The 27,023-nt window shown below is 40.7% G+C and overlaps 1 protein-coding gene across 1 annotated transcript; it reads right to left on the bottom strand.

Moving 5' to 3' along the window:
• Positions 1-1,368: 1,368 nt before the first annotated feature.
• Positions 1,369-26,734, bottom strand: pitpnc1b (phosphatidylinositol transfer protein cytoplasmic 1b). Its single transcript, XM_059018406.1, has 10 exons — positions 26,427-26,734; positions 12,931-13,079; positions 12,407-12,495; positions 12,079-12,086; positions 11,520-11,591; positions 4,482-4,577; positions 3,831-3,986; positions 3,351-3,414; positions 2,021-2,098; positions 1,369-1,764 (listed from the first exon to the last, which is right to left on the bottom strand). The coding sequence occupies exons 1-10, from the start codon at positions 26,472-26,474 to the stop codon at positions 1,604-1,606; spliced, it is 921 nt and encodes a 306-aa protein (XP_058874389.1). The 5' UTR covers positions 26,475-26,734; the 3' UTR covers positions 1,369-1,603.
• Between the last annotated feature and the right edge of the window lie 289 nt (positions 26,735-27,023).

Genomic DNA, 27,023 nt, shown 5'->3' with positions numbered 1-27,023 from the left:
CACAATAGTTTACCATGGTTTTTTTTTTTTTTTTAATATGCTTTACCATACATCTCTGGGCTTTACAATTCTCACCTATGCTTCACTATGCTTTATTACACTATATAGATATAAGTGAAATCACTGTTAAAATCTAATCAAAGGAATGAAAAATTACAAATATTAATAAATTCTGTTTTTCATATGAAACATTTAAAACCACACACTATATTTTAAAACTTTGTCTATACATAGACAATGTAAAATATATTTTTAATAAAAAAAAAACGTTTGTATGTGAGTTCCATTTAAAAACTGGAAGAGACCGATTTCAATATTAAACAGTCTAGTTTCTATATTACAGCATGTGGACTGTAGCACAGCGCCCCTTTGTGGTTTAGCTGTGTTATTACATGTAAAAACACATCAGTGCAATACAACACAATTCACTTTCTATAGCCCCTTTCATCACAAGGATCCCAAAGCGCTTCACAGAATAAAAATGAACAATTAAACCATTCGTTTGGGGATCCCAGAGAAAAGTACATTACAATAATCAATTATAGATTAGGCATGCATTAGTCTTTCAGCATCAAAACAGAAATAATAGGTTTAGCTGTATTTCTCAAAAGATAAAATGATACTTTTAGTGACTTTCCTAATATGAGTCTCAAATGGTAGATCAGGATCATTTCTAGTTGTAGTTCTGATGAGAGACTGCTAAAGTCTAACTCAAGTAATCCCACTTTTGTTTTTGTTGGTTCTGAAAGCCCACTGGCATAGCCCTGTGGAACACAGCAGACAACGTCAGACAGTGCTGATTTCACCTCTCAGCAGAGACGAACTGAAACCTATTTGAGAGATAAGACCTGAACCAAGATAGGACACCTCCTGACAATCCCACTGAGCTTTCAAGACCATTCATTACAATGGAGAGGAGCACAGTATCAAAAGATCCAGCCAGCGCTCCAGATAATCACACATTCAAAAAATATGAATTATGCATGATATTTGAATTGAGCAATTTCACCGCACAGCTTGAGTTTGCATGTTATCATGCTTCTTGTACTTTGAATAAAAAAAGCATCACTTAGATCTAAGAGAATTAAAATTGAAGGAAAGCCCAAGTCAGAGCTTATCAACAGATCATTTACTACTTCTGTCTCAGTGCTATGTGCAGCACGAAATCCACACTCACATTTTTCATATATACTAAGATAGGCCTATAAAGATTAAGGACTTTGGGTCCAAGTTCGTTTTCTTGAGCAATGACTATACCACAGTGCTCAGACAACTATACCAGAGGAAAGCAATCACTCAATATGAAGCAGAGGCTAGTCTCTATATTACAGCATTCATACCTGAACACAACCACTCGTATAGTCTTAGTGGCATAATTACATTAAAAAAAAAGTTTTAATTGAAATATTAGCAGTGTATTATGTCAGATTGGAGAGGAGAAAGATGGGGAAGAGAGGAGAGAGGAAGAGGAGAGGGAGAGGAGAGAGAAGAGATTAGGGGGTAGGAGAGCTGGGGGAGGGAGAGGGAAGAGAACAGAAACAGTAGGGAAAAGGGAGATGGAGAGAGGAGAGGTGAGAGGGAAGATGGAGGGAGAGGTGTGTATTCACTCTGGGTTGGAGTTCAGTCTCATGGGGAGGGGGGGCTGTCTGTTTTGGGTTTCAGGGTCATGGCGGGGCTGCACCCCCAGTTTTCGGAGTGAAGCTTCATCCATCACAGAGAGAGAGCGAGTCAGGAGAGGGGGACGAGAACCCGCACTGTCCATCACTGAGGAAAGAGAGAGGAGAGAGAGGGGGAGAGGGGCCTGGTCAGTTATAATGAGGTTGGACAGGTATAATAATAAACATGCTTCTTACAGATTCACCCACCTCCTACTCCTCCCTCCTCCCTCCTCCTCCTCCTCTCTTTCCTCCCTCTCCTCTCTCCTCCCTTTCCCCTCACTTATCTCTACCCCTCTCTCCTCCCCCTCCCCTCTCTCCTCCCCCTCTCTCTCTGCTCTGTCTCTCCCCCTGTCTCCTCTCACCTGTGTTTTGTTTCAGTTTGCTGTTAGTCTGCTCCTGCAGGTCTCTCTCAAATTCCCTCACATCTTCAAGAGACATTCCTGAACGAAACAGAACAAAAGAGAATTCAACATCACACCACCAGGGAAATATAATAATGAGAATAAGAATAATATGAGAATCATTTAATACTACTACTACTACTACTACTACTACTACTAATAATAATAAGATGAAGTACTGTTGAGGCCTGAACCTGCTTAGTAAAAAATGACTAGAAATGAGAGCATATGTAACACAGGCTAGATCAGCCAAAGTGTCTTTATAACAGAGCCACAGTTTGTCTACGTTTCAATATCCATAGCTGATAAGTCAGTTGCTTTGATTGTGAGTTCAGGAGCTGCTCATCAGTTCTAGTTGCCTGCCACACAGGCTAGATCAGTCAGTGCCATCTAGTGCGCTGCCACTTTGGGTTACACTAGTTGTGCACTAGTCGGCACTGGCTCTAACTGATGTAGCCTGTGTTACACATTTCTATGGCCGTGCAACAACTGAAGAGCAGTACCTGAAAGCAGTCAAGAAATTAAAAAGCAGAGTATTTGAGTAATTTCAATAATAAGAAGTACTCTGAATGATTGCAAACATCATCAAAGCAAACATCATCAAAGCAAACATCATCAAAGCAACTCACACTTCAAAAGACAGACAGATAGAGAGACAGGCAGACAGACTCACAGACAGGCAGACAGACTCACAGACAGGCAGACAGACTCACAGACAGGTAAACAGACTCACAGATAGGCTGACAGGCAGACAGACTCACAGACAGACAGGCAGACAGACGCACAGACAGGCAGAGAGAATAACAGACAGGCAGACAGACGCACAGACAGGCAGAGAGACTCAGAGTCAGGCAGACAGACTCACAGACAGGCAGACAGACTCACAGATAGGCTGACAGGCAGACAGACTCACAGACAGACAGGCAGACAGACGCACAGACAGGCAGAGAGAATAACAGACAGGCAGACAGACGCACAGACAGGCAGAGAGACTCAGAGTCAGGCAGACAGACTCACAGACAGGCAGACAGACTCAGACAGACAATCAAGCAGCCAGACTCACAGACAGGTAAACAGACTCACAGATAGGCTGACAGGCAGACAGACTCACAGACAGGCAGACAGACTCACAGACAGGCAGACAGACGCACAGACAGGCAGAGAGACTCACAGACAGGCAAGCAGCCAGACTCACAGACAGGCAGACAGACCCAAAGACAGGCTGACAGGCAGACAGACTCACAGACAGACAAACAGACAGACAGATAGGTGTTTGATTGCTCTTGCTTACCACTCCACTCGTCGATCCAGGCCACTGCCTGCCTGTGTCCGATCAGCAGGACGTCTCGAATGTTCTGTCGGGGGGGGGGGGGGGGGGGGGGGGGGGCGATGATGAACAACTTTTAACATCATCTCCAATTCCTAAAGATTACATCCTCTCCAGTGTTTAACTGACAAAATAATTCCTGGAATCTTACCTGTCCTGTAACGCCAAATCTCAGTTTGCACAAGCCAGGCTTTTAGATAGTGTTGCACTTACGAAGTGACCTATTGATGTGATTGTAGCTGCAAAATACTCTCCACTCTCTCTCTCCTCTCCTCTATGTGTGTCTCTCTCTGTGTTAATATTCTATACCTTGTGAATGAAGCTCCCCACTCTCTCTGTGTTAATATTCTATACCTTGTGAATGAAGCTCTCCACTCTCTCTGTGTTAATATTCTATACCTTGTGAATGAAGCTCTCCACTTTCTCTGTGTTAATATTCTATACCTTGTGAATGAAGCTCTCCACTCTGCCCTGTAACCCGTACACCTCGAACCTGGCACACACCCTCTTGTAGGAGCACATGATGGGCTGGGTGTCAGAGCGCCACCCCTCCACCAGGGGTCCTCGTCCTGTCTTTACAGAGCGGAACAACCGCAGGTCCTGAGAAAGGGGAGAGGAGAGAGAAGAGAGGAGAAAGGAAAGGAGAGAGAGAGAGGAGAGTGAACATAAGCTCACTAGCACTCGTCCTGTTTAGCAGCTGATTGATCTCAAAACTTTGTCAAGTCGGGTCTTAAAGGATCCCAGTGATTCAGCATCAACAATGCAACTTGATAAGTCTGTCTCCATTTAATTTCCAACTGAGGGATGTTTGTCACTGAATTTACACCGAAAACAATGAGAAAGACTTCTAGCCGTTAGTCATTGAATTTACATTGAAGTGATTCAGCATTAGTAACCTCTCACCACTCTCTGTGTGATGAATTCTCCTTCCCTCGTCCTAACTTTATCTCCACTGAGTGTCCACACGGTGTCCTCTGGTCCTGGTTTCTGTGTTTCACTTCCAGTACTGGCTGTAGGGTTACCATGGCAACTCCTTTTAAAGACTGCACCTCAGAAGTGCAGAGTGTGTGTGAAGGACAGGCACAGGATTCTCACCTCGGACTCTTTGTAGTATCTCTCAGGTAACTCATCGAAGGCGATGTCCAGGGCACAGACTTCATCAGGAGGAGAGGAGGAGCTTTCTACAAACACCTGCACAGAAACCACAACATAAACCTACATTATACAGTCCACTCCACTTATTTGCATATCGACTAAATGCACAATTCGCTTAATTGCATGGAGCTGTGAGGTCCCAAAGTCCATTGTACATTGAATTTTAATTTGGATATTGCATAATGTATAATGCAGCAGATTGTACTCGACCGGATGACTCATTCAGGATGTGCTGCCGAGTGTCATTCTAGTTGCGAAACCATGTTTATTCATCATATATCATGGTGAATAATGATTAACCATGAAGCTAACATGATCAAGTCAGCACTAACATGGTTTTACCGTCGAGCCCTCTTGAGGTGCTGTGGGCTAGTTGACGAAACACCTAGGATGGAAGGTGCCCACTTGAAGACCCCAGAGATGTACCCTACTTAGCTCAATCCAGACGGTTGTCATGCTGATGCGCTAGGGAGGCAATAAGCTGATCCCTGGAGCCAGCATTACACTTCAGCCAACGACACCAGACAGAAGGATATCTACATCATCATATGGAAGGAAGCGCAAATGGATGGAGACACATATGGATCACATTAGTTTACTGTGAAGCTACGTCTTAGTTGGTGCTTATCTTGGCGAGAGCCGAGTTCAAATCAGCATGAAGTTTTAACATCTACTCTTGTGTAATGGAAATCATTACTATCATAAACTATTATTTACTGACAAAGGCTTTGATATATAATTCCCAGAGTAGCCACCCCGGGGGCATACCAGAGGATTAACTAATAAGTAGAATCACAAATCATTACTATTGACTCCTATTTATAGGGGAATATAAACTATAAGAACATTATATACAGATGGCTAGTAATGCTCCAGATATTAATTGTGTAGCAGTGATATTCAAACAAAGCCCAAATATTGTATGTGATATGGCTTTCACACTGTCTGAAGATAGGGTTTATTTAAGAGTATGTCTTGCAATATCTATCTATCTATCTATCTATCTATCTATCTATCTATATATATATATATATATATATATATATATATATATATATATATATATATATATATATACAGATGTGCTCAAATTTGTTGGTACCCTTACAGCTCATTGAAATAATGCTTCATTCCTCCTGAAAAGTGATGAAATTAAAAGCTATTTTATCATGTATACTTGCATGCCTTTGGTATGTCATAGAATAAAGCAAAGAAGCTGTGAAAAGAGATGAATTATTGCTTATTCTACAAAGATATTCTAAAATGGCCTGGACACATTTGTTGGTACCCCTTAGAAAAGATAATAAATAACTGGATTATAGTGATATTTCAAACTAATTAGTTTCTTTAAGTAGTATCACACATGTCTCCAATCTTGTAATCAGTCATTCAGCCTATTTAAATGGAGAAAAGTAGTCACTTTGCTGTTTGGTATCATTGTGTGCACCATACTGAACATGGACCAGAGAAAGCAAAGGAGAGAGATCAGAAAGAAAATAATAGACAAGCATGGTAAAGGTAAAGGCTACAAGACCATCTCCAAGCAGCTTGATGTTCCTGTGACAACAGTTGCAAATATTATTAAGAAGTTTAAGGTCCATGGAACTGTAGCCAACCTCCCTGGGCGCGGCCGCAAGAGGAAAATCGACCCCAGATTGAACAGAAGGATTGTGCGAATGGTAGAAAAAGAACCAAGGATAACTGCCAAAGAGATACAAGCTGAACTCCAAGGTGAAGGTACGTCAGTTTCTGATCGCACCATCCGTCGCTTTTTGAGCGAAAGTGGGCTCCATGGAAGAAGACCCAGGAGGACTCCACTTTTGAAAGAAAAACATAAAAAAGCCAGACTGGAATTTGCTAAAATACATATTGACAAGCCGCAATCCTTCTGGGAGAATGTCCTTTGGACATTGGATAGTCAAAACTGGAGCTTTTTGGCACGTCACATCAGCTCTATGTTCACAGACGAAAAAATGAAGCTTTCAAAGAAAAGAACACCATACCTACAGTAAAACATGGAGGAGGCTCGGTTATGTTTTGGGGCTGCTTTGCTGCGCCTGGCACAGGGTGCCTTGAATCTGTGCAGGGCACAATGAAATCTCAAGACTATCAAGGCATTCTGGAGCGAAACGTACTGCCCAGTGTCAGAAAGCTCTGTCTCAGTCGCAGGTCATGGGTCCTCCAACAGGATAATGACCGAAAACACACAGCTAAAAGCACCCAAGAATTGATAAGAACAAAACATTGGACTATTCTGAAGTGGCCTTCTATGAGTCCTAATCTGAATCCTATCGAACATCTATGGAAAGAGCTGAAACTTGCAGTCTGGAGAAGGCACCCATCAAACCTGAGACAGCTGGAGCAGTTTGCTCAGGAAGAGTGGGCCAAACTACCTGTTAACAGGTGCAGAAGTCTCATTGAGAGCTACAGAAAACGTTGGTTTGCAGTGACTGCCTCTAAAGGTTGTGCAACAAAATATTAGGTTAGCGGTCCCATCATTTTTGTCCATGCCATTTTCATTTGTTTTATTATTTACAATATTATGTTGAATAAAAAATCAAAAGCAAAGTCTGATTTCTATTAAATATGGAATAAACAATGGTGGATGCCAATTACTTTTGTCAGTTTCAAGTTATTTCAGAGAAAATTGTGCATTCTTCGTTTTTTGTGGAGGGGTACCAACAAATTTGAGCACGTCTGTATATATATATATATATATATATATACATATATATATATATATATATATATATATATATATATATAGTGACAAAGCTCTTGCTTGGTAAGCAAACTTGTACACAAATCGGTATGGGAGACACACACAAGAAGGTGCAGTCACAAATAAAGTTATCTTCAACAAGACAGTGCTTGTATATTTATTACCTTGTGCCGTGTTGGGCACATGGCTCGCAGGGTCAGGGATATCATGGGTCAGTTCACAAGTCTGGCTCTCCGTACAAATCAAGTTCACAGCCAGTAGGGTTCTAAAGTCGGTCCAGGTCATACACAGTAAATCAATTCAAAATCCACAAACAGTACTAACACACTCCCCAACGCCTCACCACCTTCTCCTCCTCTCTCTCCTCCCTTCCTGATCTGTGTTGACCCTTTTTATATTGGCTAGTCACACCCCATGACTGTTATAAGAACATAAGAAAGTTTACAAATGAGAGGAGGCCATTCGGCCCATCTTGCTCGTTTGGTTGCTAGTAGCTTATTGATCCCAGAATTTTACTCTTCTTTGCACTCTTTCTAGAGCAGCAATATCCTTTTTGTAACGAGGTGACCAGAACTGAACACAATATTCTAGGCTGCCACGCCTCGGCACATTGTTCTAGCTGTTGTGGCTTGTAGTCTTTTTGGGGTGGCCATTTTGCAAATTGTAGTCCCCCCTCTGGTCGCAATCCAGTGAGAGGGCAGAGCGTTAGCAGTTCTGCCCTCACATACCTGCCATTTACCACTCGGCCCCTTGGTTTGTCACTATATATATATATATATATATATATATATATATATATATATATATAAATGAAGGTAGAGTCTCTGTGACAATGCAAAAGTTCAAAACTTTTTCAGCCAAACTTTCAGTTTAGATGTCTTACCAAAACACATTAACTCCTGCCATTTATTTTCTTCAAACAATATCTTTATTAATTTAAAAACATGATTATAAAAACAAACAAACTATGCGTTTCGACACTACTGTGTCTTCATCAGGTTCTTCATCAGGTTCATAGATTTAATGTGAAATAAGTCGTACCGTCTGAGTAGCACTGTTGTCAGAAATTGGTAAATGTGGGAAACTACACGGTTATAAAATTGATGCATCTCAAATGCATCTAACAGGGTTTTGTAGTAACCCAAGACACAATTCGATGCCCCAAATAATACACTGTTTCTATGAATACATATTAATAAAATTCAAGAGTTTGTTCTTACACGGGAAGATCATGCAGAACAGCCCGCTTCCAGCAGACAAGACTATACAGTACCTAATACTGACCATCTTAAAATTTGAACACATAGTGTGAGTTTAATTCATATTCAGACCCTCTCTGATTGCTGCACAGTGTGAGTTTAATTCATATTCAGACCCTCTCTGATTGCTGCACAGTGTGAGTTTAATTCATATTCAGACCCTCTCTGATTGCTGCACAGTGTGAGTTTAATTCATATTCAGACCATCTCTGATTGCTGCACAGTGTGAGTTTAATTCATATTCAGACCCTCTCTGATTGCTGCACAGTGTGAGTTTAATTCATATTCAGACCCTCTCTGATTGCTGCACAGTGTGAGTTTAATTCATATTCAGACCCTCTCTGATTGCTGCACAGTGTGAGTTTAATTCATATTCAGACCCTCTCTGATTGCTGCACAGTGTGAGTTTAATTCATATTCAGACCCTCTCTGATTGCTGCACAGTGTGAGTTTAATTCATATTCAGACCCTCTCTGATTGCTGCACAGTGTGAGTTTAATTCATATTCAGACCCTCTCTGATTGCTGCACAGACTACACTTGCGGTTTTTAATTGGTCAAATTGATGTCCTATGTAGGGCAGGATTACCAGCCAGAATCGCAAATTTTCATTGGCCAAAATTATTATCATTTTCTTTTGGTTGACACATTCTTGTTTTGTGGACAAAAAAAAGATCTTCTGCAGGAATCGCATCCCCAGCTATGGAACTTGGTTGCCCCTCTGTTTCTCACACTACAAAGATTTTTCATTTATTAAAATTGTGGATGGTAAACAGAATTGGTAAAAGTAATCTGATGTGACTATACCAGTTCTAGCAGTATATACAAATTACATTAATGTTTTAAAGTCATTCAATGGATGGCTCTCACTGATACAGTATCTAAATCATATATATATATATATATATATATATATATATATATATATATATATATATATATATATATATTTATTTATTTATTTACGTAATAATATGTTTAACTAATATAAATATAATTCACAGGTGCTTGTCAGATGGCCAGTTTTCAAGGAAGGATGGATGAAGAAATGCTACAAAAAAGAAGTGTAAAAGCATTGAAAGTTGGAGGAAATCATTTAAAAACATCACTACATTGATACGAGCCCATCACTTCAAAAATGGTCATGTTTGGTATGAGACAATAAAATGTGCAAGTAAATGACATGAATTATATTGGTAAATAATTCAATATTATCTCTGCAAAAAAGAAAGGTTCAGAAAGGTCAAGCTTTCGAGGAGGCTAATGGATTGTCAGGAAGATCGGGAAGACCAGGAGGAGGATATGGAGCCAGTAGAGGCAAGGATACTCCCATCCTGGAGTAAACCAGGTGGCACTAAACCAAAAGACATTTAGGGGCAGATGTACTAAAGTGTTGTGGCAATAGTCTGCAAACCAGTTGCAAATGGAGGTTGTGAAATGTACTAAACAAGCGCAATGCTGTTAGCGACTTTCTTTATATTAGTAATATTGTTCATAATGAGGAGCCAGGTTGTTTTCAGGTAGATGTGATAATGTGCTTTAAAAATAATCTTAATTAAGTCTTAATTTCAATTATTATTATTTTTTTAATAATATAGTGTTCTTTTATTAAATTTGTTCTGACTTTTACACAGGTTATACCAAAACATGTGCTGCAGAGGGCTAGGGGGAGTACAGCTCAAAAGCTGGTCAATGATGTACTGCATGGCATGTATTCGGGTGAATACCTTGCTTGCCATGCAGTAAGTGGCAGTGTGAAAAAAGAAGCCCTTCCTGCTGAGATGGCAGCACTGATTATAGGCAAATCACATTTCATATCACAAACCACAAATGAAGCAATCTTGTATTATGTAACAGAGCTATGCTTTTAGGTTTTCAATAGCATGACAACTATGTTCTTCTGCAGGTTATTATTATTATTATTATTATTATTATTATTATTATTATTATTATTATTATTTATTTCTTAGCAGACGCCCTTATCCAGGGCGACTTACAATCGTAAGCAAATACATTTCAAGTGTTACAATACAAGTAATACAATAAGAGCAAGATACAATAAGAGCAGGTTGTGACATCATATGTATTTGCAACTTTACAACTTGATTAACTTGAATTAAACTTAACCAGCAGCAACTTATTGCCATCATGCTGGGTCTGGATCAGCTGCTGCTGTCCAATTCAGAGGAAGAGCAATGCAAACAGATTGTCAAGAATGACTATTATAAATACAATTCTGTTAAATCTCATTTGAAATATAATTCATTTTCCTTTTTTAACAACTCATCATTCAATAGCACTATTTAACAGAATTCAGTATCATTGTATAGTATCCCATGATCTCACACTCAGATTTATCTATAGTTTGCCATATCTTGATTCATGATATTATGATTATCATACCATGATTTATAATACCATTATTTATCATGATTACCATTGCATTGAGTGCATAACACATTTCAAGTTGGTGTATTTTTCTTGAACAGTATTTTATGTTAATTGTAATAAGTTACTTATAATAATATGTAAAACATATAAAAATAACTTAGTTAATGCTCTAGAGTAGATCGGTCACGGGAAACAACTTTTTAATAGTTTTTATCCCTTCAGTTCTGGTAATAAGTGTTGAGTTATGAGTAAAGAGTGGTGTCGAATTAAAAAATTAAAAGAGGCAGGATGCCTATATTTTATATGGAGAGAATTCAGGACCAAGACTGTCGAATTAAGTGAAGGTGTCGAGTTATCCACCAGTCGAGTTAACCGAGGTTGACTGCATGTAGACCTGAATCCAGCAGTGTTGTACCATTAACCTGACCCCCTGCAACACTTTGCCCCCTTGCCGGGGATGGGAGGGGTTCATAATGATACAAGACTGCTGTACGGGACTCATCCAGCAGTGTTGTACCGTTATTAACCTGACCCCCTGCAACACTCTGCCCCCTTGCCGGGGATGGGAGGGGTTCATAATGATACAAGACTGCTGTACGGGACTCACCTGGTTATTGTCTCCTTTGTTGTTCTCAAATTTGGTCTCAATTCTGATCTGAAGCTTCGGCAGGAAAGAGCACTGGAAGAGACAGAGAGATAATAAAACACCTGAGAGAGAGGTGGGGAGAGAGGGGGAGAGAGGGGGAGAGGGGAAGAGAGGAGAGAAGGAGAGAAGGGGTGTAGTGAGGGGGAGAGAGAGAGGGAGGAGAGGGAGAGGGAGAGGGAGAGGGAGAGAGGGAGAGATGGGGTGGAGGGGGAGATAAGGGAGAATGGGGAGAGGGAGGGAGAGATGAAGGAGAATGGGGAGAGGGAGGGAGAGATGGGGAGAATGGGGGAGAGGGAGGGAGATGAGGGGAGGATGGGGGAGAGGGAGAGGAGGGGAGAATGGGGAGAGGGAGAGGAGGGGAGATGAGGGAGAGATACAGATGGCAGACAGAGAGACAGAAAGATGGGGAGACTGACAGAGAATGAAATAATGAGAAGAATGAGAAGAAATAAACACAGACAGAAAATAGGCAGACAGACAGACACAGCGTATGGTCTGTGTCACACTACAGTATACTCACAGTATATTCTGTCGGTTAGGAGTTAGAGGTTGAGTCAAAGGAAGGTGCAAAATAAAAAATAAAACAAAATATTAGAACAAAGCGGATACTCATTACAATACATTAAAATACATTTCACACTGAGCAAGACAGACAGACAGGCAGGCAGGCAGGCAGACAGGCAGACAGGCAGGCAGAGACAGGCAGACAGGCAGACAGGCCGGCAGAGACAGGCAGACAGAGACAGGCAGGTAGGCAGACAGGCAGACAGGCAGGCAGGCAGACAGACAGACAGACAGGCAGGCAGGGAGGCAGGCAGACAGACAGGCAGGCAGGCAGTCAGCTCTACCTGTGATGGTGAATGGATAGTAGTTCCAGGCTCTCTCTGTGATGTAGAAGATTTTGGGCACAAATGTTTTAGCCCAGCCAGGGAGTTTACTGACAAAAAACAAAAAAAAATAAAAACCCTCTTCTCTCTCCCTCCCCCTCTCTCCTCTCCCTCCCCCTCTCTCCTCTCCCTCCCCCTCTCTCCTCTCCTCCCCCTCTCTCCTCTCCCTCCCCCTCTCTCCTCTCCCTCCCCCTCTCTCCTCTCCTCCCCCTCTCTCCTCTCCCTCCCCCTCTCTCCTCCCCCTCTCTCCTCTCCCTCCCCCTCTCTCCTCTCCTCCCCCTCTCTCCTCTCCCTCCCCCTCTCTCCTCTCCTCCCCCTCTCTCCTCTCCCTCCCCCTCTCTCCTCTCCCTTCCCCTCTCTCCTCTCCCTCCCCCTCTCTCCTCTCCTCCCCCTCTCTCCTCTCCCTCACCCTCTCTCCTCTCCCTCCCCCTCTCTCCTCTCCCTTCCCCTCTATCCTCTCCTCCCCCTTCTCCTCTCCCTCTTACCTGTTCAGGTAGATTCTCTTCTCAGTATATTGGCCTCTCCCATGTTTGGGGTCCTCGCAGGGCTCGTTTACTGTCACCTCGACCCCCTCCCCTGCTGAGCTCTGTTCCAGACTGTGTTTACTGATCATATAGAGCTGGCCTATCCTGTACTGAGAGACAGGCAGAGAAAGAGACACGTCAGCTCCATCCGGTACCTGTATAAAGAACTACAGCTCCCAGCATCCCTCACTGTTACTACTAGTGCTGATGCATGCCGGGAGATTGGTTTTTATTCTGATTCTTGTGGCACTTATTATTTTAGGAGAGGAGAGATAGAGAGGGGCATGTAAACTTATGGAAACTATAATAAGATCCAAAATGGAAAATTACCTATATAGTAACAGTATCCTGGGAGGCAGTCAGCATGGTTTTAGGAAAGGGAGATTGTGTCTAACTAACCTGCTTGATTTTTTTGAGGATGCAACATTGACAATGGATAATTGCAAAGCATACGACATGGTTTATTTAGATTTCCAGAAAGCTTTTGACAAAGTCCCGCATAAAAGATTAATTCTCAAACTGAACACAGTAGGGATTCAAGGAAATGCATGCACATGGATTAGGGAGTGGTTAACATGTAGAAAACAGAAAGTACTGATTAGAGGAGAAACCTCAAAATGGAGCGAGGTAACCAGTGGTGTACCACAGGGATCAGTATTAGGTCCTCTGCTATTCCTAATCTACATTAATGATTTAGATTCTGGTATAGTAAGCAAACTCGTTAAATTTGCAGACGACATAAAAATAGGAGGAGTGCCAAACACTGTTGAAGCAGCAAAGGTCATTCAAAATGATCTAGACAGCATTCAGAACTGGGCAGACACATGGCAAATGAAATTTAATAGAGAAAAGTGTAAAGTATTGCATGCAGGCAATAAAAATGTGCATTATAAATATCATATGGGAGATACTGAAATTGAAGAAGGAGTTTATGTTGACTCAGAAATGTCTTCATCTAGACAATGTGGGGAAGCTATAAAAAAGGCCAACAAGATGCTCAGGTATATAGTGAGAAGTGTTGAATTTAAATCAAGGGAAGTAATGTTAAAACTTTACAATGCATTAGTAAGACCTCACCTAGAATATTGTGTTCAGTTCTGGTCACCTCGTTACAAAAAGGATATTGCTGCTCTAGAAAGAGTGCAAAGAAGAGCAACCAGAATTATCCTGGGTTTAAAAGGCATGTAGTATGCAGACAGGCTAAAAGAATTGAATCTATTCAGTCTTGAACAAAGAAGACTACGCGGCGATCTGATTCAAACATTCAAAATCCTAAAAGGTATAGAATATGTCGACCCAGGGGACTACTTTGACCCGAAAAAAGAAACAAGGACCAGGGGTCACAAATGGAGATTAGATAAAGGGGCATTCAGAACAGAAAATAGGAGGCACATTTTTTACACAGAGAATTGTAAGGGTCTGGATCCAACTCCCCAGTAATGTTGTTGAAGCTGACACCCTGGGATCCTTCAAGAAGCTGCTTGATGAGATTCTGGGATCAATAAGCTACTAACAACCAAACGAGCAAGATGGGCTGAATGGCCTCCTCTCGTTTGTAAACGTTCTTATGTTCTTATGTTCTTAAGAGCTGTGGTGTTTCTAGTGTAAATACAAACTCACACACAGGAGGCTGTGTGGTCCAGTGGTTAAAGAAACAGGCTTGTAACCAGGAGGTCCCTAGTTCAAATCCCACCTCAGCCACTGACTCATTGTGTGACCCTGAGCAAGTCACTTAACCTCCTTGTGCTCCGTCTTTCGGGTGAGACGTAATTGTAAGTGACTCTGCAGCTGATGCATAGTTCACACACCCTAGTCTCTGTAAGTCGCCTTGGATAAAGGCGACTGCTAAATAAACAAACACAGTGCAGCTGAACAGGTACGTTTATAGAATTATTTTGCCAACTGCAGTAACTTTAGTTTTAACAATACAAACCTCTTAACTGCGACAAGCAACATAACCTCGCCCAATAAGTAAAACTCACAGCCTTTCACCTATTTATAAGAATCATATTTACACTCCTATAACTTTCACTATTACAATCCATTCTATTACCTCTTATTAGCTTCATTAACATTATCACTAGCACCTGACCCCTCTCAGACAGCCTCCACACACCTCCAGATTCTGATATTATCTCAATAACTTGTGCTAAAGAAGGTCCTGAGCGAGTTTCATCACAAGCAGACCAGCGCTTCTCTAGATGTGTGTGACGATGCAAGTGGACTCAGATAATCCTCCGCTGCTGTGGTAATGATAGGACACAGGCCCGGTTTTTGGGATGGAACCACAGAACATTCTCACATTTTGATTGGTCCTTGTCTGTTGGAGGAATATGACGTCATCACGATTGGGAAAGCTTGGAGGCATTTTTTACATTGTGCTCGGCGAGAGAGAGAGTGAGAGAGATCTGCTTTCCAGAATTTTTATAATATGGTATTTTGCTGTACTAATACAACAAACTGTGGGTGACTATTACTTTATATAAATGATCATGTTATGCACAAATGTAAGAATTGGCTTTCTGTGGTGATGTACTTTTTTCTTTCAAATATCATCTATCTATAATCCTGCCTGCTATTACAATTTTGTACAGCATACATTAGTTTATCTCTAATGTAATGTAATCACAGTTTTACATATACCCTGTTCTCAGGTTACGTCCCAAATTCTGGACCGCTCTGCTTTTCCGATTTCCATTTGTAAACTTTCTTATGTTCTTATGTTCTTATTATCATTGTCATTATTATTCTCTAGTCCCTAACCATCACCAGTAAAGACTGAACATCAACATTACCCTTCTCTTGGAAGATTACCGAACATATGGCTATAACAAAACCTTTGTTCCACATAAGAACATAAGAAAGTTTACAAACAAGAGGAGACCATTCTGCCCATCTTGCTCGTTTGGTTGTTAGTAGCTTATTGATCCCAGAATCTCATCAAGCAGCTTCTTGAAGGATCCCAGGGTGTCAGCTTCAACAACATTACTGGGGAGTTGGTTCCAGACCCTCACAATTCTCTGTGTAAAAAAAGTGCCTCCTATTTTCTGTTCTGCCTCTTTATCTAATCTCCATTTGTGACCCCTGGTCCTTGTTTATTTTTTCAAGTCGAAAAAGTCCCCTGGGTCGACATTGTAGCTACAGCAACTTCATTAAGGGAAGCACCCTAATTTAAATACAGCAATACACCGTCATATATCAAATACACTTTGCTCAACAAAATGCACAACAAATAACAAACGGACAGACTAAAGCCGGAGACAGACAGGCGTGGCGCGGCACCGCTGGGCATTTTCACAGTGCGGTACCGCTAGTCTGCACCCGGACACACAGGAGCGGTATGCACTACGCGGTAGTGCACAAGTAGTTGTCAGTACCACACCATAGGCGATGTACTCGAATATAATTTACATATATGGCCAAATGTTTTGCATCACCTGGTAGGATATTAGGATGCAGACATAATTAATAAATAAATAAATAAATAAATAAATAAATACAAGTCTACCAGAAACTACAATAGTAGTACAGTATTTCATGTTAGATTTTGAAATGTCACATTTTTCAATTTTTGGAAAACTATAGTTATATGTAATTTTTCAAGCATTAGATGCTTTTAGTGTGCCATTCTTCTCACTGGTGAATAACACCTTTAAAAATTTGAATTGGTCTTTATAAAAGTTAGTTCTCGCACGCTCCTTCTTTTTGTAGCGTTTCCGTAGGCGCTCAGCTCTGCGCAATGTTGCAAGCTCATCTTTTATGACCCTTTGTAAGAGATTGAGTCCCTCCTTCTGACTTTGTTCTGCTCTTCTCCATTGCTTCCTCAGCTGTCTCCTTTCTCTAACTAAGCGTTCAATCTCCTGCTGCCGTCTAGACTTTCCAGGAATACTTTGTACTTTTTCCTTCCTTTTTTCAACTTCAAACCTCTCACTTCCATATGCGTAGATGATGTCCCCAAATTTATCCAGCTTCTTTTCAACTGTTCCACTTAATCTTTCCAATGCAAAGCAGAGATCTGTGTTTACTGTGTCCCATGCAGTTTTCTCACAAGCTCTTGGCCATTTAACTCCAGGCTTGTGCCCGTTGAGGTTCTTGTCTCTCTTATGCTGGTTTGTCTGACCGGGTTCACAAGGATCATTAGGTTCATCACTAACTGTGTCCATGCAAGTCCTCCTCACATCTATGACAGGGGTGCTGATATCCTGCGAACTGTGGTTTGCTTCCTGTCGCTGGATTTCATTCGACTGACTTGACTGACTTCGTAAGAAGTACTGATCAATGCGAGGCCCTTGTCCCTTCTCCCTCAAGCATTTCATTCTCCCTTGATGAATCTTCAAACCCATGACCGTTGTCGCCTTGCTCCAGCCGCAGACACAAACCTGGAGTTCCACGTCTTTGTTAACTGCAGATCTTGAACTAGTCTTTTGTGAAGTACTCTCCATACTCATATCCGTTTCCGTTCCTAAGTCGTTAACCATGTTGTCCAACGTTGAGTCATCTTCCGCCCCCGCTCTCGCAGACTCTAGGGGTATTTTTCTCTTTAATTTCTTAGAAGCCTTGGGAGGGTGTCTCCAGCATCCTGTAAACACAGAGCTGGATACTGCCGACAAGGGTAGCTAACCCTTGCCAGCCCCAATGGGTCTCTTTCCTCCTGTCAGCTGTCTCTCCAGGCTGTCACGAGGTCTTTCCCTTGTTGCCAGCTGCACTATTCACAGCAGTCACTGGACGTATCCAGATCTTCATGATTTCCATTACACGAGAGTAGATGTTAAAACTTCATGCTGATTTGAACTCGGCTCTCGCCAAGATAAGCACCAACTAAGACGTAGCTTTACAGTAAACTAATGTGATCCATATATGTCTCCATCCATTTGCGGTTCCTTCCATATGATGATGTAGAAATCCTTCTGTCTGGTGTTGATGGCTGAAGTGTAATGCTGGCTCCAGGGATCAGCTTATTGCCTCCCTGGCGCATCAGCACACACAGTGGCTGTGATGCTGGCTCCGGGGATCAACCACAGTGCGGTCTCCCCAGTACATCAGCATGACAACCGTCTGGATTGAGCTAAATAGGGTACATCTCTGGGGTCTTCAAGTGGGCACCTTCCATCCTCTGTGTTTCGTCGACTAGCCCACGACACCTCAAGAGGGCTCGACGGTGATTCTGGCGTCCCAGCACCACCCCCCTCCGTCCCCCACTCAACTCAGCCCAGCTTACTTACCTGTACATCAGAGTTTCTTTCTTTCTATTGTGCTAATAATACAGTAAATGATTAGAAACTATACACAGATTATATATTATGCTATTAAATGAAAGCATCATGTTATAAAATAAAAAAAAATGTTTTATCATAAAGCTGACCTTCATGTGTTTTATTTATTTATTTCTTTTTCATAAATTGAACACACCTCGATGGCCTCATTCAACACTGAACTTGAAGACCAGAAGCAGTTTTATTAGACAGGTATGTTTTTGTAAATTTAAAGCACAGTTGCCTGTGTCAATGTTTATATAAGGCACGTGTATTGACTTGGTTATTATCAAACAAACAAAAAGTCTTGCTTGTTTTTTGCCCCTCCCAAAATGTAAAACAATCCGCGTTTTTCTGTGCTGTCATAGTCAGTGTTTTTCCTTGTTATTCCACAGCAAACTGATTACTATGATTCAGGTGACCAGATTTTTAAGTCCTTAAACTGGGACAGTATGGAAACATTATGAATAACTTCCAACTTCAAAGCTACGCGGAAGCTCTAGGGTTTTTATTTTCACTTTGACAATGTTTGATCTAACATCATATTGAAAGTGAATGCAGAGACTCATGGTGATATTCAGAGTGGAATCTTTTACTTTCAAAAACTGTTTTGTGAATAAATGATCTTATTATCTGTAATTTCATTTCTACACAGCAAGTATAGTTATTACATTACACAGTAGCAATTCAATAATATCAAATCCCAAGATTCAATTTTATTGCTGATTACTGCTGCAAATCTAGTCCCTTTTCTGCCTAAGAAACTGCATCTTCTCACTTTGATTTCCACTTTCCATCTTGCTCTATCTCTATCTCTATCTCTATCTCTATCTCTATCTCTATCTCTAACCCTATCTCTATCTCTATCTCTATCTCTATCTCTATCTCTATCTCTATCTCTATCTCTAACCCTAACCCTATCTCTATCTCTATCTCTATCTCTATCTCTATCTCTGTCTCTATCTCTAACCCTATCTCTATCTCTATCTCTATCTCTATCTCTATCTCTATCTCTAACCCTAACTCTATCTCTATCTCTATCTCTATCTCTATCTCTATCTCTATCTCTAACCCTATCTCTATCTCTAACCCTAACCCTATCTCTATCTCTATCTCTATCTCTATCTCTCTCTATCTCTATCTCTATCTCTAACCCTATCTCTATCTCTAACCCTAACCCTATCTCTATCTCTATCTCTATCTCTATCTCTCTCTATCTCTATCTCTATCTCTAACCCTATCTCTATCTCTAACCCTATCTCTATCTCTATCTCTATCTCTAACCCTATCTCTATCTCTATCTCTATCTCTATCTCTATCTCTATCTCTAACCCTATCTCTATCTCTGTCTCTATCTCTATCTCTAACCCTATCTCTATCTCTGTCTCTAACTCTATCTCTATCTCTATCTCTAACCCTATCTCTATCTCTATCTCTATCTCTATCTCTATCTCTATCTCTATCTCTATCTCTATCTCTAACCCTATCTCTATCTCTGTCTCTATCTCTATCTCTAACCCTATCTCTATCTCTATCTCTATCTCTATCTCTATCTCTATCTCTATCTCTATCTCTAACTCTATCTCTATCTCTATCTCTATCTCCATGCTATCCTCCAGTGCCCAATCTACAAACCAGGCCCTTCCTATATGAAAAGATTATATATACTCAATATTTATATTTAAATGGTTACTTAATAGAATCTGTTTTTTTCAACATTTTTAATTTCTTACCATTTATTATGACATGGTATTTGTTCTGTATATTTTTGTCTATTGCAGTTTCTGCTTGGATCATTAGTGTGCCCTGATTGCAGTAACAGGAATTTCCTTCTGAAGTAGTTATTAAGTCTGGTGAATAGTAATCCATGTAGGCAAACCCTTTAAGTTTCTCAAATCCCTCTTTTAACATGCTGTAAGCGGACGGGCATCTCTTAAAATGGAAAGGAGCCTGTTGAAAACGTGTTAGTTGCATGATGAAATGCCCTGCCTACTCCATGTCAATGAGCGTGAGAAAGCGTCTTCTGAAAATCTAAATTAGATAACAACGAATTTTATGAAGGCTAATTTCTTTGCTGATCTGACTGGAGTTTATTTTTTGAGTCACAGTATAGGCTGAGACATGGATCAAGGTGTAATACGATTAAACCGTATTCCTTTTCTGATCAAATGCAATGTTGTCAGTTCTTTATTTACAAAAGGTATACTATTTAATGTCTCTTAATATAAGCACAAGCATTAGCCTGTGTAAAATGCGCAGAGACATTTTCAGATTGTCATGAGACGCCTTCTCATTATCATTGATTGGTATTGAAAAACAGGGATCAATGTCATCATACAATTAACACGTTTTTAACAGGTTCCTTTCTGTTTTAAGTGATACCTGTCAAACATGTTAAAAAGGACATTTGGAAATACAATTATTTGGAGAAGCTAAAGGGATCGACCCCACCCCCTCCCCAGGTAATTCAAGACCTGTCATTTGCCTCTTTTGCTGAAAGAAAAACATGTTTTTATCAATGTGTTGTTTTTCTTCTATTAAACTAATAGCTGTGAAAAAGTAAAATGCTTATAAATACCTTATATAGCTACCACGCTTATGCAACAGATAACATTAATCTTTGTCTCTATTCTTTTCTTAAACTTCGCAGGATAAAATATACTTAATACATTTAACACAGAAATAAAAATAAGGAGTCACCAAATTAAAAACAGATTTATCCTGCGTCTAAGGAAGTTTATTTAATTATTTTTTAAAGAAGGTAAAATTAAACGAGGATATGAGTCTTTTTTGTAAGTGTTTTAACCTATTTGTATCATATACAGTACTCAACTATCAATGTAAATGCATATACAGTATTTGCTCGAGTATAAGTCCAGAAATTTAAACCCAAAACACAATCCTGAAGTTGGGGGGTTGACTAATACACAAGCAAACATCCATTGTTAAACCCCCTTAAGTCAGCAAACCTTTAATGTCTGCAAAAGTCATGGCCTGTGTGTGGTTACTGCAATCCCAGTCTGTACTAGTAGGGTTTAGGACCCAGGGGAGCCCTGTGGCAGGCATGCATTCAGTGCTCGAGGCAAATTCACAGACAGTACTTAGCCATGCACCTGCACCCCCCCACTTTGTTTCAAATGTAGCGTCATACTGCTGGCGGCGGCTGGAGGTATGAGTATGACGTGGGTCTCGGGACACACACAATATGAGCGTTGTAACTGAAGAGCGTTATAAACAGGGGAGGAGGTGGGGGGCGCTGCGGAACACATAACAACACACAACTGCCTGAAATACAAAATAAAATAACCCCCTTGTAAATTTCCATAAATTAACCTGAATAAAGCACCATGAAATCAAGGCTATATTTTTAAAAAAAAGGTAACGTTCCCACTCGTGGGTCATTTTAATTAGCATTTTTAAACTATAAATAGCCTGGCTAAACGGCGATCAGGAGTTCAGATCGAAGCTACAGACAAGCAAAGGGCATAATAATAGGAGCATGCTATAGACCGCCAAATTCAGACACTATACATAAGAAATAGTCTTGAAGCCCAGGTGTTAAATCAGGACAAAGAAAACTATGCAGAATCAATATGGGTCAGAATAATGGACAAAAATTCAAAGGGCATAATAATAGGAGCATGCTATAGACCGCCAAATTCAGACACTGAGCAAAATAATCTGTTATACAATGACATTAGAAATGTGTGTAGCAAAGGAGAAGCCATACTAATGGGAGATTTCAACTTCCCCCATATAAAATGGGAAAACCCGGTGGGGAGCACGACGGACGAAATTGAAATGGTGGAAATGACAAATGACAGCTTCATAACGCAATTTGTCAAGGCACCGACTAGAGGGGAGGCATGCCTTGATTTAGTCTTTTCAAATAATGAAGACAGAATAACTAAAACAGAGGTCAGAGAGCCATTGGCAAACTCAGACCACAACATGGTCTCATTTGAAGTGATTTTTAAAACCCCAAAAGTAATGACTAAAGCTAAGGTTTACAATTTTAGAAAAGCAAACTATGAAGGTATGAAACAGAGACTAACAGAAGTAGATTGGAGTAAAATAGAGAAAACATCCACAGAAAAAGGATGGCTGTTTTTTAAAAATGTAGTACTAGAGGCGCAAAACAATTACATCCCAAAAGTAGACAAATCTAAATCTAAAACAAAATGGCCAAAATGGTTTAATAGATCAATTAAAAAAAATATTCAGTGAAAAAAGGCACTTTACAGAGCGTTTAAAAGGGACCAAAAACAAAGTGCACAGAAAGAGTACTTGGAACTGCAAACACAAGTCAAAAAGGAAGTTAGAAAGGCCAAGAGAGAGATAGAAACCAATATTGCTAAGGGGGCTAAAATTCCAAAATGTTTTTCCAATATTATAACAGCAAGAGAACATTCAAAGAGGAGGTTAAATGTCTAAGAGACACAAATGGCAAAATCATAGATGAAGAGAAAAAAATAGCAAATATATTAAATGATTACTTTTCACATGTTTTTACAAAGGAGGACACGGACAACATGCCCCACATGTCGACCTGTTCCTATTCAATTTTAAATAACTTTAGCATAACAGAGGCAGAAGTGTTAAAGGGACTAGGAGCTCTTAAAATAAACAAATCCCCTGGGCTGGATGAGATCCTCCCAATAGTACTCAAAGAAATGAAAGAAGTTATTTACAAACCGCTAACCAAGATCATGCAACAGTCTCTTGACACGGGTTGTACCGACAGACTGGAAAATAGCAAACATAATACCGATCCACAAAAAGGGTGACAAAACCGAACCAGGTAACTACAGACTAATAAGCCTGACTTCTATTATATGTAAACTTATGGAAACTATAATAAGATCTAAAATGGAAAATTACCTATATGGTAACAATATTCTGGGAGACAGTCAGTATGGTTTTAGGAAAGGGAGATCGTGTCTAACTAACCTGCTTGATTTTTTTGAGGATGCATCATCGACAATGGATAATTGCAAAGCATACAACATGGTTTATTTAGATTTCCAGAAAGCTTTTTACAAAGTCCCGCATTAAAGATTAATTCTCAAACTGAACACATTAAGGATTCGAGGAAATGCATGCACATGGATTAGGGAGTGGTTAACATGTAGAAAACAGAAAGTAGGAGGAGTGCCAAACACTGTTGCAGCAGCAAAGGTCATTCAAAATGATCTAGACAGCATTCAGAACTGGGCAGACACATGACAAATGACATTTAATAGAGAAAAGTGTAAAGTACTGCATGCGGGCAATAAAAATGTGCATTATAAATATCATATGGGAGATACTGAAATTGAAGAAGGAATCTATGAAAAAGACCTAGGAGTTTATGTTGACTCTGAAATGTGTTCATCTAGACAATGTGGGGAAGCTATAAAAAAAAGGCCAACAAGATGCTCGGATATATTGTGAAAAGTTGAATTTAAATCAAGGGAAGTAATGATAAAACTTTACAATGCATTAGTAAGACCTCACCTAGAATATTGTGTTCAGTTCTGGTCACCTCGTTACAAAAAGGATATTGCTGCTCTAGAAAGAGTGCAAAGAAGAGCAACCAGAATTATCCCGGGTTTAAAAGGCATGTCGTATGCAGACAGGCTAAAAGAATTGAATCTATTCAGTCTTGAACAAAGAAGACTACGCAGCGATCTGATTCAAACAGACAATGTCGACCCAGGGGACTTTTCTGACCTGAAAAAAGAAACAAGGACAAGGGGTCACACATGGAGATTAGATAAAGGGGCATTCAAAACAAAAAATAGGAGGCACTTTTTTACACAGAGAATTGTGAGGGTCTGGAACCAACTCCCCAGTAATGTTGTTGAAGCTGACACCCTGGGATCCTTCAAGAAGCTGCTTGATGAGATTCTGGGATCAATAAGCTACTAACAACCAAACGAGCAAGATGGGCTGAATGACCTCCTCTTGTTTGTAAACTTTCTTATGTTCTTATGTTCTCTTGAGAAGGAAAGTGGGTCGGTAGAGGGGAAGAGGGGATGGGCTCGCCTCAGATTCGGCTGCCAGAGCGGGACTGAAGCGCCTCACTTCCCGGAGAAAGCCACAGCTCCTCTCGCAGCATAAAAAGTAAATTCATTAGGAAAGAGAACCAGGTAATAGGCCTAATATTTATTTAGTTATAACACAAATGCTGAATAAGATGTCTGTGTTATAAAGTGCCAGCGCAGCTTTTCTTCAGTTCAGATACTGTATCAAAAGGGAGAGACAGAAACGCAAGTTAGACTGAGAAGTTGTTTATAGTTTGAACAACACTGGTAATATATTTACTGTATAAATATTGCATGAATCACTAGTATAGGGAATTGGGGGACATGCTGTAGGAGTGTTATATCCGAGGCACGTTATAACCAAGAGCCTTATTGCGAGGGAGCACTGTAGTTCATAAATTATTCTGTATTATTCACTAACATACGTTTCTTAGAAAGGTTCTGGGGACACTGGGACCAGCTTTCCAAAAGTGGGACTGTCCTGTCCAAAACAGGACATCATGTCACCTTACCTATGAACCCTACTACTGAGCTGCGTAATCAAATTGGTAATTTGATACTAAAAAGCGGCCCTAATTCTGCTTTGTGTTCATATTTATGTAAAGGCCGGCTCTGGTCCCGGATTGCAGACCTGGGCCACATCGAAACGGTGGCCTAAATCTGGGCCAACCCTGGACTCCCTTTTTGTTTCTGGAGCACTCGCATATGAGAAAAATCGCAAGTATGAATGGGGTCATAGTTTGTTTGGTTTGGTTGAGGTGTGGTTTGTGAGCTTGTCATTAAACAGGAGGAACAGGTTCCAAAAAAAACCATCCAAACTAATTTCTCCTTTCTCTTTCCCTCTCCTCTCATCTCCTCTCTCCCTTCTCCTCACTCTGTCTCTCCTCTCATCTCCTCTCTCCCTTCTCCTCACTCTGTCTCTCCTCTCATCTCCTCTCTCCCTTCTCCTCACTCTGTCTCTCCTCTCCTCTGTCATCTTGCCTCTCTGCTTTTCTATTTCAAATTGCATTCAAATCGACTTTAACAAGAACATAGTGTCTCTCTTCGCTCTGCTCTCTCTTTCTCTCGCCCCTCTGTCTTTCAAGGGGTCAGGTTAATAATGGTACAAGATTGCTGTATATATTTCTTACTGATGTATGTCTCCCATTCACTAGGGGGCAGTGTTGCAGGGGGCATGTTAATAATGGTTCCACTCTGGTGTACCTGATGTAGTTCAGACATGATTCTGAGAGCTCTATAGAGGACACAGGGGGCATGTTAATAATGGTTCCACTCTGGTGTACCTGATGTAGTTCAGACATGATTCTGAGAGCTCTATAGAGGACACAGGGGGCAGGTTAATAATGGTTCCACTCTGGTGTTCCTGATGTAGTTCAGACATGATTCTGAGAGCTCTATAGAGGACACAGGGGGCATGTTAATAATGGTTCCACTCTGGTGTACCTGATGTAGTTCAGACATGATTCTGAGAGCTCTATAGAGGACACAGGGGGCAGGTTAATAATGGTTCCACTCTGGTGTTCCTGATGTAGTTCAGACATGATTCTGAGAGCTCTATAGAGGACACAGGGTTTACTTTAAACTTTTTAAAAAGTCCCCAGGATGTGACGAGTGAAACAGAAAATGATACAAAGTGAATCTGAACTGGAAGAAGTTCCTCATAGCTGACTGATCTTTGTCAAGGTGGGTCTTCAAAGATCCCAGTGATTCAGCATTGACAGCGTGGCTCGGCAGTCCTTGGTAACTATTCTACATCCTCACCACTCTCTGTGTCAAGAAGTGTCTCCTTCTCTGTCTCCTAAGTTCATGTCCTCTGGTCCTGATTTCTGTGCTTAAACCATCAGCTATCAGGGTTTGCCAATTCCTTTAGAAATGATTAAGACTCCACTCAAACCCTCCCTGATTGATTGTTATGTTCTAAATAGATTCATATAAAAAGCCCTGTAAAATTTCTACTGTAATAAAAACACAGACTTTTGCTTTTTGAAGGAAAGCGGGTTATTGAAAAATTCATCTTAACTAAGGCATGTAAATAATTAACTACTGTCTTCAAGATTCAAACAGAAGAGAGGGAGAGGGAGGGGGGAGGGGTAGAGAGGGAGTGAGGGAGAGATACACAGTGTGCCTCTGTCCTGAGACACACTGAGACACACTCACACTCACACACTGATTCTCTTACCTCTTCCACAGTGAGAGGCATGCAGATTCTGTACTCTTTAACCAACATTCTTCAGCACTCCTCCAATCCCAGCTCTCTCCTTCTTTCTTTCTTGATTTCCTTCTTTCTCCTCCCTTTTCTTCTCTCCCCTGTCTCTCTATCTCTTTATGAACTTGAATTGCATTTTAAGAATCCAGTATTTGCAGCATTTATCTAACTCTATCTGCCTCTCTTTCTCTTCTTTCTCCTTCTTCCTCCTTGTCCTCCCTCCCTGTCTCTCATACACTCTGCTGCTCAGAGCTGTTTGTGCGCGTCTCTCTGTCTAACACTCCCCCATTTCCTCTTTACCTATCTGCCTCCCTGGCCCCTCCCTCTCTACCTGAGTCTCTCTCCCTCCTCCCTCTCTCTCCCTCCCACTCGTAAAAACATTAAATCAAAGTGAATTCTCTCCTCTCTCTCCCTTATAAATGTTCACCACAGTAAATTTGCACTGTAAAGTTCCCCCATGCTTTTCCCATTGTTATACTATGCATTAGTGTAGCATTGTTTTTAATAGTTTTACCAGACCCTGCTTTATAATGCTTCCCTATGCTTTACCATGCTTTCACTGTTTTATTA

The sequence above is a fragment of the Acipenser ruthenus genome, chromosome 59 (assembly GCF_902713425.1).
Source record: "Acipenser ruthenus chromosome 59, fAciRut3.2 maternal haplotype, whole genome shotgun sequence".
Lineage (NCBI taxonomy): Eukaryota > Metazoa > Chordata > Actinopteri > Acipenseriformes > Acipenseridae > Acipenser > Acipenser ruthenus.
The sequence above is the reverse complement of the archived record's forward strand: the minus strand, read 5'-3'. Positions and strand labels throughout refer to the sequence as shown.